This window comes from Sphaeramia orbicularis, chromosome 6 (genome assembly GCF_902148855.1).
Source record: "Sphaeramia orbicularis chromosome 6, fSphaOr1.1, whole genome shotgun sequence".
Lineage (NCBI taxonomy): Eukaryota > Metazoa > Chordata > Actinopteri > Kurtiformes > Apogonidae > Sphaeramia > Sphaeramia orbicularis.
In genome coordinates this window covers 35,600,873-35,616,884 of record NC_043962.1, presented here as the reverse complement: position 1 = coordinate 35,616,884, position 16,012 = coordinate 35,600,873, and the positions used below count along the sequence as shown (strand labels likewise).

General features: G+C 38.5%; 2 protein-coding genes across 2 annotated transcripts; both read left to right on the top strand.

Moving 5' to 3' along the window:
- On the top strand, positions 1-1,361 carry LOC115420363 (2-oxoglutarate receptor 1-like). The gene is made up of 2 exons (XM_030135601.1): positions 1-66; positions 312-1,361. The coding sequence occupies exons 1-2, from the start codon at positions 1-3 to the stop codon at positions 1,359-1,361; spliced, it is 1,116 nt and encodes a 371-aa protein (XP_029991461.1).
- Positions 1,362-2,367: 1,006 nt separating this feature from the next.
- Positions 2,368-14,629, top strand: slc17a6a (solute carrier family 17 member 6a). The gene is made up of 12 exons (XM_030137163.1): positions 2,368-2,453; positions 3,845-4,100; positions 4,486-4,604; positions 6,263-6,377; positions 7,343-7,430; positions 7,654-7,740; positions 9,400-9,542; positions 9,627-9,776; positions 11,226-11,358; positions 12,037-12,147; positions 13,094-13,221; positions 14,300-14,629. The coding sequence occupies exons 1-12, from the start codon at positions 2,368-2,370 to the stop codon at positions 14,627-14,629; spliced, it is 1,746 nt and encodes a 581-aa protein (XP_029993023.1).
- The last annotated feature ends 1,383 nt before the right edge of the window (positions 14,630-16,012 follow it).

The following is a 16,012-nucleotide window of genomic DNA, read 5'->3' as shown; positions in this document are numbered from 1 at the left end:
ATGATTGCTTCATTTGGCACACGGCTGAGGTACTGTGACAAAGACATGGGCAACAAGCAGGTGCAGGTAGGTTAGAAAGGTTCAATTCAATGTTCGAAATCTCTATCTGTCATAAGAAATGATTCATAAAGTACCATATTGTTTTCATCTGTGTGTGGAGGAAGCATTATTAAGGTTTGCTTCTGCTGAGACTGATACCTGTCACTGATCTGTGAAATAAAAAGTCCATATCTGAGGTGTCAGAAAACCTAACCCCTCAGAGAGAATAAGTTTGTCTTTGAAGCTGATCCTTGATGTCCATCACCCTCCAGCCTCCAGAGGAAGCCTTCTGTGACCTGGAAATGCGTCCAGGTTTACCCCTGATCCAGCTCTACGTGATGCCATCTTTCTTCCTGGCTGTCATGATCTTCGGCCTGCCTCTCAACCTGCTCTCCCTCTGGGTTTTCTTCCTCCGTCTGCGTCGTTGGACCCGCAGCACCCTGCTCCTCTTCAACCTGACCCTGGCTGACACCTCCTGGCTGTTGGCTTTGCCCTTCCTCATCCAGTACCATCTGGACCGGCTGGACTGGAGGATGGGACTGCCCATGTGCTCGGCTGTAAGGATGTTATATCACAACTACTTCTACCTCAGCATCTTCTTCGTGACCTTCATCAGTGTGGACCGGTACCTCGCCATCGTGCACCCCCTGCGCTCTCTGGTTCTGCTGGGCCGGAGGCAGACCTGTGTGCTGTGTGTGCTGGTCTGGGTCACCTCTCTGGTTCTCAGCATACCTGTCGCCAACATGAGTATGATCCAGACTTGCCCTGGAAGTAACCGCTCCATTTGTACCCTGTATATACTCCTGAGTGACACCAACCAGAGCCTCCCCTTCTCCCTCTTCTGCTCCATCACCGGCTTCCTCTTCCCGCTGCTGTGCATCTGTTACTGCGGCCTGCACAGTGTCAGAGAACTGAGCCACCGGCCTGGACCCGACCCCCTCAACAAGCAGCGGCGGCTCAGGCGGGTCCTGAAGGCAGCCCTGTTCCTCTTCGCCCTGTTCTACCTGCCCTACCACCTGTGCCGCAACGCAGCCATTGTGATGCGCGCAGTTTACCCAGACAACCCCGTGTCGTGGTGGCCTGCAGACGTCGCCTTCACCTTGGAGATGTGCTTCTGCAGCCTCAACACCTGCATCAACCCTCTGTTCAGCTGCTTCATAGGCAGACAGTTCAGGAGGGAGTTTAACGCTCTTTTTGTGTTGTTTGCCCCGTGCACAGGCCTGCAGGTGGCCTCAGAGATCTCCAAAAACACAGAGATGACAGTGAGGAAAAGACACGGCATGTCCACTGTCAGTCCGGAGGTACCAGACACTAGACCATAAAGATGTCAGATATATGTGTCACAGATCCTGTCATGAAATCCTGCGCATTCTGTTTGTTTACCCACATGTTTTCTTTTGATTGGTGCACAGATAAATACTGAGTCTAACAATGGCTGCCTGGCTGGTCTCCTTTATCTAATTTCATGTGATTCAGATCTCCTCAGGTTTGTTACACAACACTGCCTCTGCGTGGCAGGGCATATTTACTGTACTTACAGTCACATTCCACATGGAAAAAAAGAAAGAAAATAAAGAAAATCATCTAAAAAATCGTATTTGATTAAACTGAGTATTACAATATCTTCAGGTTTGTTAAATTCCAGATGTAAAGGAAAGGTGGAAGGATTTCTGCTGTGTGCCCTCCGCTTTTTTTTTTTTTAATACACAGTCTGTATGCTTTTTTTTTATCTGTTAGATGTAAGGGGCAGGTTATGCAGTTGTGGCGTTGAACAGATTTTTAAGTAATAATTGAATTAGTGTGAGGAGCGGACGGAGCAGCGGAGGGAGGAGGGGCGCAGGACGGAGCTGCTGACAGGTACAGGGGCTGTGCGCTCTCCGCGGTGCTGAAACCTCCTCCGGCTGCAGCCTCACAGGAGATTCACACCTCAGATTAAACCGGAGCTCCTCCACCCTCCACCGGCTCAGGCTTCCACTTCCATTCCTCAAGCAACCCCGACAAAATCCTCCAACTTCTTACTTTCCATTGTGCTGTTTTCCAATCGCTGAGTGGATCTTAAGATGGCACTGCATGGATTAACATTGCGCAAGGCAAAAGCGGACTTATTTGACTGCTGTTTTGTGACTGTGATTCCAGCCCTTTCACACTGAACGTGTTCCCCTCTTTTTTTTTTTCTCTAGTTCTTGGCTTGTCTTTGCAGGACGATCGAGACGTTTTCTGCTCAAAGGAAAGCAGCGCGTTATTTGGATTAATATCTCAACAATATGCTCATTAATGTTGCACTTCAGTTTGTTATAGTAATATAGAATACTAGGAAACAAATTGGATATGGAGCCAGGCAAAGAGAGAGCCCTCCCTACCACTAAAGAGGGACTAAAACAGATCGCAGGAAAGGCCCTCGGGAATCTGTACAGGTAAGGTGAAGTAATGAACATTTTCCATGCCGTAAAATTACAGATTTAGATATGTTCTGGGGAAAAAAATGTATGATAATATTCAGGGTGAAGAGTACACAAAAATCATGATTTGACCCGAGATCTGCTTATTCCTAAATTAAAATTGAATCCAAGAGGGACAAGATGGATTACAGACATGATGCTGAAAGCACAGTGGTGTGGCCCGAATATTTAAGGATGTGATATTTCCCTGGAGGATGAGCCCCTCCACCAGCAGCTGTAGGTGTTTTTAATAATTAATGAAACAGAGCGAGTCGTGACACAAGGTCGGAGGATATCTATTACATTACGTATCCATCTGTATTAATCCAAGATCAATGCATTTCATAGCAATCGACTTCCTATATTCCTCATAATGTCACAAGCCCCTAAATGAGATGTTGTCCACAATAGATCTTATAATTGACTACAAAACGTGTGCGTGGTGACGATGGATGTAGAGGAGCAGATGTGGAAAATTGAATATTTTAATAAAATGTGTCACCTGATATGGGAATACGACAAGTAAAAAGACGAAAAAATCGAAATCTGCGCGAAATAAACCCAAGTTCAAAGCATTTAACTAATAAAATTCCAAAAATGTTGTTCTTTTTAAAAACAGTTTTATTCGTTTCCTTTAGATCTGAAATGGCTTATAGTTGCAGGGCTGATGCAAGCTGCAGCAGAGAAGCGTGACTTAAAGCTATGAAAGAAAAAAAAAACCTGCTGTTTTCATTTAAGCTGCAGCAGGCCTGTGATGTTACAGGATGGGGCCTTCACATTCCACCGTTTACGTTTTCAATTAGCCTTCACTTTATGACAGCACATTTTGTGCGTGGGTCATAACAAAATGCCTCCATCGTATTTATAAAAACTACATAAAAAAATTAAACGATCAAGATTTTTATTCTTTGCAACCCAGATGCTGATATTGCTGCAATGCGGTATGAAGGTCATTTCTCTCCGTTTGCAAACGAGCCCTTCTTATGCAAAAAAAAAAGAAGGAATTTGAGCAGAGAATAAAATAAATAAAGTTTGAATTTACTCACACGGTGCAGGGTTTAAAGGGCCTGTGTCACAATAAAGAAGACTCAATATCAATAATGGGCTATTGTTGAGGCCTGATGTTAAAACATCACCATTTATCTTAAAGAATAGAACTATTTCTATTATAACACAAATGCCAAAATAATTCTGATGCATGCATGTTTATATACAGGTAACATATTTCATCTGTTTTTGCGTAAAATCCTTCCAGCGGTGGTGTTTGTGCATCCTCTATGACACCTCAGTCTGTATGAGCGATTTCCTCCATCCAAGTCTCGACTCTGATGTCAAACTATAAGACTATTTCACGCCTTGTTGTGCAGGAGGCTGGAAAAACGGCAGCAAACAAGTGAGGCGATCGAGCTGACGGAGGATGGGAGACCCAGGGAGGACCAGGAGCGGAAGACGCCCCTGTGTGACTGCACATGCTTCGGGCTTCCGCGCAGATACATCATCGCTATGCTGAGCGGGATCGGCTTCTGCATCTCCTTCGGTATCCGGTGTAACTTGGGTGTGGCCATCGTCAGTATGGTTAATAACAGCACAATCCATCAAAACGGGAAAATCATCATCAAAGAGGTGCATAAAAACTCCGCCCCGTTCCCCCCATAAACACCCCCTTTATTTGGGCACATGAGGTGGGCCACAGCCTGGATGATAGAATGGAATGGTTAAACCCCCTGAATAACATCTGTGGTGCTTTACAACTGTATTTAGCTTTTTCAAGAAGGTGAAAACATATAGATTTATTTAAATTTTAGTTCTTATATACCTGAAATATACTTATTTTTTTAAAATACTGGTTGATCGCTCTAAAACCTGGGAAAATTATCAGGTTCAGGAGTTCAGTTTTAATATTCTTCTGTACACATTTGTATTTCTCTTAAAGACAATAATTGCGATTTTAACTAATTTGTGTTAAAATAGGAAATTAATTTTTGTTTCTTTAATTTTTTTTTTAAAGAAAGCTAAATTCAACTGGGATCCAGAGACTGTGGGGATGATCCACGGATCCTTTTTCTGGGGTTACATAATTACGCAGATTCCAGGAGGGTATATTTCCTCAAGACTGGCCGCAAACAGGTAATTTCGCTCAATATTTTTTACTTAAATTGTCTGTACCACAAACGAATAGGCTTCTGCGGGTGGAGTAAATAGGTCCTTGTGAAATATAAAGTATCAGTGTCCCAGTTTATAGATTGATTTATTTATTTTATTTATCCAAGAAATGTAAGTAAAAGGTGTTTGTGCGCGTCGGGATTGAAAAAAGACGCCTGACCCTACAGCAGATAAAGTGGGGATTTGGCTGATGCCTACCAGGCGTGCCTCCTCTTGTTAATGAGCTCCCATGGGACAACCGTGTCTAATCCTTTATGTTCAGAGACATGGCAACCATACCAGCCAAACCCCTGCGTGAGATGTAGGTTGTAAGTAATGACTGTAGTATGATTCATGGGCTAAACGCACATGTGACATAACTTACACCTGATTACTCAGCTGCATCTAAAAGGCTGCAAAGCTCTGCAATAAAATCCACCAAACTCCAATAGATGGTCATGAATTTATGAGGCTGAAACAGTAAAAGGCTCTGTTAAAAAGTAATGAAAAACATGTTAATTCCAGTGACTGTATAGGAGGAGATAAAAGCGGCAGAAGTAGGATAAGGCCATAGAAGTCCTTGTGTATCAACATTATAGGACTGTTAGTGATTTTTCAAGCGGGAATTGAAGCCAAATAAGATGCAAATCTTTGAAGAGCTCCATAATGCCAAGTCAGCTGAGTCCACTGACGCCTTCTGCTGCAAACACCCCCTCCTCACTCCCCTGGAAACTGAAGAACTGCCTGTTGTGAGCATGTGGCATCCAATTAGAACTGATTTATATTCCTTATATATGACCCCTATATTGTGTAGGAGTGTAAGAAAATATCGCTATCGCAATATATCGCGATATTTCACATCACGATACTGTATCAATATTAAAAAGTACTGTATCGATATTTTTAGGTTTTTATTCAAATGCAGACATGGCAGAGGTTCATTTTTGTTTTTCAAACTCTTTTATTTCTATATTCACATGGGTATTTTGTTCTGTTGTTCGTTTACTACAAAAGAACTATTATGATATTGCTGGTCATAAATGTAGTTTTTTTAAACTGATAATGCTGTCTTGTTAAATAATGGATAATTCAATAATCCTAAAAGCACTTCTTTCTGTCTGGAAAAGGCAAATATTAGGGTTTTATTTTATTGGGAATGCAAATGCAAAAATTATGTTTTGAAGTTGGATGATTCAGTATGTACACTGTACACTATGTATTCTTTTCGCAACAGAATACGAACATTTAAGCAGGAACTTAAACTGTCATGTCTGCAAAACATTATTTATTTATTTATTTATTTATTCATGTGTTTTTTGTACTGGTAAAGCTGCATGTCAAGACTTTATTTATCCAAATGCCGCACCATAAGTTTTTCCAAGAAATAATCTTTTAAAAAAAGAAACAAACAAAAAAAAACCCGCCCTGTTAACAGTATCGTGATATATTGTGATATATCGTATCGTGATCCTAGTATTGTGATTTGTATCGTTTCGCCAGATTCTTGCCAATACACAGCCCTAATATTGTGTAGGATGTTTTTATTTATTTACTGTTGAGATGTGTTTGAAGTTCTTGTCAATACTGATAATTCTATGACTTTTGGACTGACAAATAATCACACAAACAAACTGTTTATTCAGAGTTTTCGGGGCTGCCATTGTGCTGACATCCACCCTGAACATGTTCATTCCCTCTGCTGCCCGGGTGCACTATGGATGTGTCATCTTTGTGAGGATATTACAAGGGTTGGTGGAGGTACTGATACACAGTTTGCACTGCAGATCTTGACCTTTAAAGCACTCAAATATGATGCCTCATTATCAAGCCGAGAACTGAACTCAAACCCTGATGAAATTGTTCTGACAATTACGTTTTACCATTTTACACAAATCCTCTGTTGTCTGTTCATTCAGATCTCTGCTGCTTTCTGTTTGATTGTGAGCTGGAAGATAGAGCCAATTATGATGGAGTCCCATTCATTATAGTGTGTACAACAGTCAGATTAGTCCACAAACAGCATACACCACAATAGCAGGGCTTATGTGTATTGGTTTACATGGCCAAAACAGTTCCATGTTCACATAGAAACACATAGCACAAAAGCAATAAAAACCTCTTGATGCAGGCAGCTCCTGCAGCTCAACAAAAAGCATACCTTTTCAGAGAGAGGGACTGAAGGTCATCCTCTCTTGTTATTTTGTTTAGCTGTACACTGTGGCTTCAATAGCAGCTCATGACCAACTGCCTGCGTTCAGCACCCATCGACTTATTACTGCAAATTAAAAATTAGCATTTCAGGGTGTCTCCCACTGCAAGCCCCAGCAATTTGTGTCTATCAATAGTTGATTGTGTGCCACTTAGTGTGTAATGAAGATTTAATGGGAGCAATTCAGTTTTTTTTTTTTAAACAAAGTGTGTAGTCAGCTTGAATTTGCACAGACTCACACCTATCTCATTAGTCTTTATTAGAAAGGTCATGCCATTGTATTTTTTATTAACTACATTTGTCTTGTACATCATTGAGAGATGAAAACAGACGGCTGCAATCAAATTTCTTCATAAAACGCAAATGACTTAGATTACAAACATACAAATTAACAGAATTAATTTGATCAAACAGCTCGTGCATTTACAGGCAGATCATTTTGTGTTCTGAAATATGTCTGTTGTGTGTTGTTCATGTAATTTGAATGTCTGAAGTATTATTTGTCACTGTGCAGGGTGTGACTTACCCAGCCTGCCATGGGATCTGGAGTAAATGGGCTCCACCTCTGGAGAGAAGTCGTCTGGCAACCATCTCCTTCTGTGGTAACTAATACACACAGACAGTCCAGTTTCTGCTAAAAATGATTGGCTCTTCAGGTTCATTTAGATTTTATTAGTGTTTTACTTCATGCAGGTTTAGGATTACAAAATATTGCCTCTAAACTGTGTGTAAATGTGTCCTGAACACTAAACACTTGGACACTGCTGTCTGAGTAAGCAACACAGATCAAATTCTGCTTGCTCATGATAAATGTGTCCCGTTCAGGATCCTATGCTGGTGCAGTGATAGCCATGCCTCTGGCCGGGATCCTGGTCCAGTACACAGGATGGTCCTCCGTCTTCTACGTGTACGGTGAGTGCTCCTGTCACAGAAACATCATAATAGAGCGCTTAGTGTTTTTAACAGTAGCGGGGACAGAAAAATAAAGTATCGCAGTAGTAGAGTGTAAAAATATGCAGTTAGAAGTGAAAGTCCTGCATTTAAACCAGTGCTCAGCAAATCCATCAAATTCACTACATAGAGCATGGAATTATTGTCTACAAATTTTATTAATCAATAAAACCCATTACAATAATCTGATAAATGTTTGTAGGTGCTTGTTTTAATGTTAAATTAATGACATATTTTGCTAAAAAAGTCTCTTTTACTTCAGGTTTTTCTGTTTAGATGTAATAACCTTTGTATTTACTCTAAGCTTTTATGGACATCTTCATGGTTAGCAAACTAAATGTAGGAATATACTTGAAAAATAGACCGAAAAATGAAAAACGCAGAGGATTAATTAATAAATAGAAATAAATCACAAGGAAAGGTTAGATGCATTTCCAGGTCTTTGAGGGTTAATGTTGTTGGTAATGATGGGACTTTGATTTCTCTGTGTATTGCTGAGATGCTTAATCTGTGATAATACACAATAATTTATTTGTGTTTATGCATTAATCGTATTATATTACTATATTACTATTGACTAAGTGACTTAAAATAGAAGAAGAAGAAAAAGTGGAATGTTTGCCACCAGAATGAAGAGTAATTCAAGTATAAAGTTGCAAAAAATGAAAAAAAAAAAAAAAAATCATGTATCATGAGGGCAGTTTTTGTGTAAAAGTATCTATAAAAGCAGTTAAAAGTTATATTTCACCATTTTTTTTAACTACATAATGTTTTCAAGGAGTGTAATATGCAAACCAAAGCCTGTATTGGCAACCTTTACCTTTATTTAATCAGGAAAGACTTGTTTTGATTAAAAATGCTTTAACAAGAGCATCTTGGCACAAGTTTTACCAGGTTACAGAAAAACAAACATATACATAGACATCATATGAAATGCAAAGCAAGCATATAATAAAGAGAGTACTATAAGTATGAAAAGATTTGGATTTACATTTTATGTTTTTCATCAAATTCCAGACTAATACACACATAAAAACAAACTGGGACACATTGAATTTAGGTCTTTCGTTGCTAACCGGGGGCAGGGCTGTAATTTCAGTGCAATAAACACATCTATATCATATATAAGATTAATTTTGTTTCTATTTTCATCAGAAAGTTTTAAGAAATTAGATTGTTTTTACTTAATTTTATTCATTGTGGAACTTTTTTCCATTGTGATTGTGTTAAATATTCTACTGTTAGATTTCTGAAACATTTGTCACACCCTGACCATAAAGTAACTGCATTAAACCACAAATAACTATTTGGTTTCTTCGACTCTCACTCAGGAAGAATAATCAACCTTTAAATGTAGAGAAATACAGATTTGACATTTACTGTGATAATCATTGACAACAAGTGACATGAACAAAATCAACAGGATGATGTGTCCCATTATTTTTGTCCATAAACTTTATTTTGGGTTTTTTATTTTACACTTTCCTCCTTGGATTTGGATTTTGATGGACATATAATATAAACATGCTTGGGTCTGTGTATAGTCAGCAGGTATACATTCGTTACACTGACAGATCACTGATGTTTTGGTTTAATCTAAGTTTTAACACCTTGACTCAGGATCCTTTGGGCTTATTTGGTACATGTTCTGGATCCTGGTGTCGTATGAGAGTCCAGCTGAGCACCCGACCATCAGCGACGAGGAGCGGCGTTACATCGAGGAGAGCATCGGTGAGAGTGCTCAGCTGATGGGTGCCATGGAGGTGAGTTTATCCGGTATTTATTTCACCATGTGACGTAATGTCAAGTACGCTCAGCTAATTTTGTTTTTGTCCTTTAATGAACAGAAATTCAAGACCCCCTGGAGGAAATTCTTCTCCTCTATGCCCGTCTATGCAATCATTGTGGCCAACTTCTGCAGGAGCTGGACCTTTTATCTGCTCCTCATCAGCCAGCCAGCGTACTTTGAAGAGGTGTTTGGCTTTGAAATCAGCAAGGTAAATAAGCCTGAAAAGAAACCTGATGTCAGTCTAAAAATATCTTGCAGCACAATGCAACCTAGGTATGAAGATAAAAAAACAAAAAGCTTCAGAAGATAAAATAATAGGATGTTCATTCAGGTTTGGTGAAATTTCCCCCAAAAAACTCAGTGGTACTTCTATGGTAGTTCCCTAATGAATTTTTCTCTGTATTTAATCTTTCTCAAGTGATTTAACACCCTTTATTATAACAATATCCTCTGTACTTTGCATTTTTTCAGCGAAGATCATGTATTATCCTATATTTAATTTGCTGGTTATGTAGATGCTCATAAAAGCTCAGATTAAAGTTTAAGGCAGTGGTTCCCAACCTTTTTTGGCCAGTGACCCCATTTTAACATCACAAATTTCTGGCAACCCCCGATATTCAAAACGGAGACATTTTTCTCTTGGAGATGTCTTAGCAGGGCCAGCCAGGTGATGAAATCTTTCCATTTTCTGTTCGGTCTTCTCAGATGTTACATCCTGCATTTTATTTGAACTTGATTTTTATTAGGAAAATTGTGTGGTGTTTTACTTATAATGAAATATATATTGAATCATTGAAAATTATTTTTTTATTAGTAATTGATTTAAATTTTTTTTTCAATTACTTGAAATTTCAGGCGACCCCATATGAATTCCGTGTGACCCCAGTTGGGGTCCCGACCCCAAGGTTGAAAAACACTGGTTTAAGGTTATTATATCAAAAACAGAAAACCAAAGAAAAAAATGACTTTTTCAGTAAAATCTATCATTAACTGAACATAAACCAAGTGTGTCCATCCACTGTCATTGATCCAACTCCATGGATTTTACAGGTGAATCAATGCTATAGAAGATGATGATGTTTCCATGTTCACTATGGGGCCTCTGAACGTCTAAACTGGTCATATCTAATGACTGTGAAAAGATGACAAATTGTATTTTAAACCAATTATTTACATGTATTGATAGGATTAATGGATCAACAGGTATTAGATGTTTTACATAAGTAGATGGTTTATGTCGGTTTAGGTGGATGTTTGGGTCTTTATGAGTTAATTTGTGAGATTAGAGTAATATGTCAAAATGTATGATATATGTAAGTATTTATTTTAACACAGATCTGGGATTAAACATTTGCATCAAAGCCAAAAGAGCTGTTTATCTTCTCATCTTACCTGAGTGAACCTGTCATCCCTCAAATACATTCCACTTATCCTCCATATTGCCTTTTCTTGGTCCTGTCAGGACGTGGATCATGAATCAAGCTGGTCTGGCAGCTGTGATTCAGGTCCAGGATTGGACTGAAGGCAAGCTGTGATTACTATGTGTGAATTATTGTTCAGATGTGATGTGAGAGTCAGAGGTTGAAATGCAGACAAAGATTTGGTCTGGGTTTGGTTGTAGGATCTTCTCATCCATCACACTTTCATTTTTTTTCAGGTTGGAATTGTGTCAGCTCTTCCTCACCTGGTCATGACCATCATCGTGCCACTGGGAGGACAGTTAGCCGACTACCTGCGGACTCACAACATCATGTCCACCACTACGGTCCGGAAAATCATGAACTGTGGAGGTGAGATTTAGATGATGGGCTCCTGTTTTTTAAGATGATTATATATTCATGTGCAGTGTTGGGATAGCTCCTGTTAAAGCTGCAGGAACTGAAATAAGGGTAAAAAAAAAAAAAAAAACAGAACTTGAAAATACAGCTCTCTCCTCTCTGTGCAAATCAAAATAAATATGTTAATAGCAACAACTGACTGACTCTAATCAGTGATCCCCTATTGAAAACATGTGTGACTGACCAAAATCTGTGTCGCTGAGTTTATTTTGTACAACCTGAAAGTCCTGTTCCTTCTGAGATGACTTGAATTACAATATACTGGAAGTTAATAATATTATTTCTGCTCAATAACACCAAAAACTATGACATACAATAAGCAATGTAACTGTTCTAACAAACTGGCCTATAAAACTGAAAATTCTTAGAAACATTAATTTAAACCAACACTGCAGCAATGTTAGATAATTCCTCATTTCAAAAGGAAAATTTAGTTACTGAAAGGTACATTTGTCCAACAATAGGTCCACATTTGGTAACTGTTGATTGCATATAAGCTCTTTGCCAAAACTAATCTATCTAGTTGTAATATTTTGATTTCATTGCATGTTTCTTCTCAATAATTGTAATCACTGAAATTTTATTACATTAAATCCATTACGTATAATGTGTTACTTGTGTTGTTTTCAGGGTTTGGGATGGAGGCCACTCTCTTACTCGTCGTCGGTTATTCTCACAGTAAAGGTGTGGCCATATCTTTCTTAGTCCTGGCGGTGGGTTTTAGCGGTTTTGCAATATCAGGTAGGTCTCAAGACATATTTTAACCCATAAAGACCCAAACATCCACTGGTGACCAAAAGCATCCACTGATGCAAAATGTTTAATACCTGTTGGTCCACTAATCCATGTGGATTGTGAATACATGTAAATAATTGGTGTAAAGTACAGTTTGTCATTTTTTCATGGTCATCAGATATGACCCATTTGGACGTTCAGAGGCTCTGTAGTGAACGTGGAAACACTGTCATCTTCTACAGCATTGATTCACTAGTAAAACCCATATGGAGTTGGATCAATGACAGTGGATGGGTACACTTGGTTTATGTTCAGTTAATGATAAATTTTGCTGAAAAAGTCATTTTTTTTCTTCAGTTTTCTCTGTTTTTGATCTAATAATCTTAAACTTTAATCTGAGCTTTTATGAACATCTACATAACCAGTAAATTAAATATAGGAAAACACCATTTTTTCATGGTCGTTAAATATGACCCATTTGGACGTTCAGAGGCTCTGTAGTGAACATGGAAACACTGTCATCTTCTACAACATTGATTCACCGGTAAAACCCATGGAGTTGGATCAATGACAGTGAATGGAGACGCTTGATTTGAGTTCAGTTAATGTAATATTTTACTGGAAAAGTAACTTTTTTCTTCAGTTTTCTCTGTTTCTGATACAATAACTTTTGAATTTACTCTGAGCTTAAATGAACATCTACATGATCAGTAAATTAAATGTAGAAAAATACCTGATTTTCACTTATAAATGCATAATATAGAGGACAATATCATAATTAATGGTGATAAATCCCTTAAGAAGGGTTAAATATAGAGAAAAAATAATTTGGGAACTACCACAAAAAGGCAGCACTGGGTCTTTATGGGTTAATGACTTGTGTGTATTCTCATTAATATTTGGACGTTTCTTTCATAGCCTAACCAACGGTGCTTGATGTCTCTTGTGGTAGGTTTCAATGTCAACCATCTAGACATCGCTCCTCGCTATGCCAGTATCCTCATGGGTATATCCAACGGTGTGGGTACTCTGTCAGGGATGGTCTGCCCTCTAATAGTGGGAGCCATGACAAAGAACAAGGTGAGTCACTTCTATTCATTCTGATGCATAAATATAAATAGGAATTAATGCACATCTGGCCCTGCTGTAAAAAAAAGTTTGGATCTTTTCATGACTTTACCCTTTCATGCATGAATTATGAGAACCTTAGTCAATACATTTTTTTCTTGAGTGTTTTTATTCCTCTTTAGACATGAAAAAATCAATGCAATTGATTGTTTTTTTTTTTGTTTTTTTTTTTATGATCCTATTTTTCATGGAGTTACAAAAATGTCCACTCAGCTGGACACCATGCATTTAAGTTTTGAAGTAAAGAAACATTTATTTAAAAAATCATCACCTGAAAGTGATATACTGTGTGAAAACTATGAAATAAAAACATTTTTAATGCCGCTAATTGCTAAATTGCTACTGTTTTCTCACATTTTATCATACTCTAATATTAGTTATTACTCATTTCATGGCGATAATATCCTCCTGAGACCCAGGAAATTGACAGTTTTAGCTTTTTTACATTAAAAAATTGTCTTGATTGGAAACTGCATAATGCAACAGTTTTTTCAGATACATTTTTGAAATTATTTTTATTTATTGATTGATTTTTTAATGGAATGTCCTTTGCAACGCATAGCATTTTTAAAGCAAAACTGTCAAACTTTTGTCCCCTACAGAGGACAAAATGCATTGCTGGGTTTCAGGAGGATATGCAAAAAAAACCCAAAAACTTTTTTTTTTTTTTTCCCAGAAAACTGTTAATTACAGTCTAATAACAATTAGCAGTTGATTTACACTCAAACATGTTACTGCAGATCAGGTTTATCAAGAACAGCAAAGTTACAGTGATTGTATGAATTGCAGTGTTTTGGATGATGCATAAGAGTCCACTGTGTTGGCTGATATGGAACTAAAACAACAAAACCCATGAATATACTAGAGAACAGCTGTAGAATAGCTGTCCACTGTAGTGACCATTATGCATGAAAGGGTTAATTTCCAAAAATTAGAGTCACAGCAGGATTTAGATCTGTGACAGAAAATGTTAGCATAGTAAAATAAATCACTAGTGACTCATCCTGCTCTAACTCTTTTCTTTACTTAGACCCGAGAAGAGTGGCAGTACGTCTTCCTCATTGCTTCACTGGTGCATTATGGGGGTGTGGTGTTCTATGGGATATTTGCATCTGGGGAGAAACAGCCATGGGCCGATCCCGAAGAAACCAGCGAAGAGAAGTGCGGCTTTATAGATGAAGACGAGCTGGCCGAGGAGACGGGCGACATCACGCAGGGATACGGCACCATGGGGGGTCCGGCTAAAAGCTACGGGGCCACGGCTCAGCTCAACGGAGGCTGGGTTCAGGACTGGGATAAGACGGAAGAGTATGTGCAGGAGCCGGCGGGAAAGATGTACGCTGAGGGTGGCTACTCTTAGACAGAGCATATTGGTGGTTGCAGTTATGGTGAGTCGTCTTACAAAAACAGACTTTCCATCACGGATTGCACAAATAAACATTATATTAGATATTAAAATCCATCCTGTGTATTCAAGTAAAACAAATACTAGTTTCAAAAAGCCAGTGTAAAGAAATAGTTAATTGCAATGCAGAACAATCCTCATTAGATTCACATGTTTGTCATCACATCTAGACAGTAGGGCTTCATTAAAGGCGTATAAAGAAAACTGCAGGCCTATGGTGTACTTCTTAGGCACTCAAACCTCATGAATCTACTTGAACAACATGAGCCAGATAACACTGCAGTAGACCATCATGTAGGGTCTTTCTCTGAAATACCACTCTGATTGCACTGAAACTATAAGTATTCAAAAACAAGATTATTATTATTCTGTTTCTCAAATGTGTTTTATGTACTGTATATATCTGTATACTGTTTCTGTGAGACTATTGTGGATTTGGGTCGTTGATCTGTGTTAACATTAATATAAAAGGCCATATTTTTCATGGACAGTACCTTTTCAGGGAGATGTCTGCTTGCAAAAAAGGTCTTCGTCTTCTTCGCGAGTGAGGCCTATAATACACTATAAGACAAAAATAGCGTGAGTGCAGTTGAATCGTAGAGTTTTAGTGTGTGTTTGTTGCATGAATTTGCTCAGATCAATGTTCAGATGCAGCCGCCTCACGTTCACCGATAGTCCTCATTCAGCCTAATGCTTTGTTCTTAGATGAGTGTCTTCTGCCATTATAAATAATAAAATGACGCTTCATAATCAGGTTCTGGTGGTGATGTGAGACAAATCAAAAAAGTTTCGAGAGGCATCTGCTCAGAAGATGTTGTTTATTGATGTTTGGTGTGCACTGCAATAAATTCTGTGTACCAGCTGCCACTCATCACATCTTGTTTTGTAATGTAACACTGGCTTGCTGTATCTAACTGTAATTGTTTTGAAGTCATGTGATGATCAACATTAAGATGTGTGTTTTAACAAATTACTAGTGTCTGGAGAACCCAGCTTTAGTGCTCATGATGCGGGACATATTGTTGCATTTTGACAGCGAGGAATGCAGTACTGTACTGTATACAAACAACCAGGTTTTTGTGCTCTCTTAGTGTTTCTTGGTTGTTCTCATTGTCACCAAAAATACTTTATTGACACTTTGATATTGTCAAGTTTGAGTGGACCACATTAATAGATGGCTCTTCCACCTGATTTTGTTTGCTAACACTTCTTCATTTGCTGTATGAACTCTGCAAGGATGTTTAAAATATATGAATATTTAAGAATGTTTATGATGACCAAAAGATGCTTTTATGGCTTTGTGCCTGAAGTTTATGTAAACAGATAAATGTGATTTTA

What these genes read in the sequence shown, in the direction of transcription:
- slc17a6a (XM_030137163.1), top strand. Translation starts at nt 2,368, where the DNA reads ATGGAGCCAGGCAAAGAGAGAGCCCTCCCTACCACTAAAGAGGGACTA. An exon ending in GCCCTCGGGAATCTGTACAG is followed by an intron (nt 2,454 to 3,844) that starts GTAAGGTGAAGT and finishes CTTGTTGTGCAG; the next exon opens with GAGGCTGGAAAAACGGCAGC. An exon ending in TATTACAAGGGTTGGTGGAG is followed by an intron (nt 6,378 to 7,342) that starts GTACTGATACAC and finishes GTCACTGTGCAG; the next exon opens with GGTGTGACTTACCCAGCCTG.
- LOC115420363 (XM_030135601.1), top strand. Translation starts at nt 1, where the DNA reads ATGATTGCTTCATTTGGCACACGGCTGAGGTACTGTGACAAAGACATG. An exon ending in TGGGCAACAAGCAGGTGCAG is followed by an intron (nt 67 to 311) that starts GTAGGTTAGAAA and finishes ATCACCCTCCAG; the next exon opens with CCTCCAGAGGAAGCCTTCTG.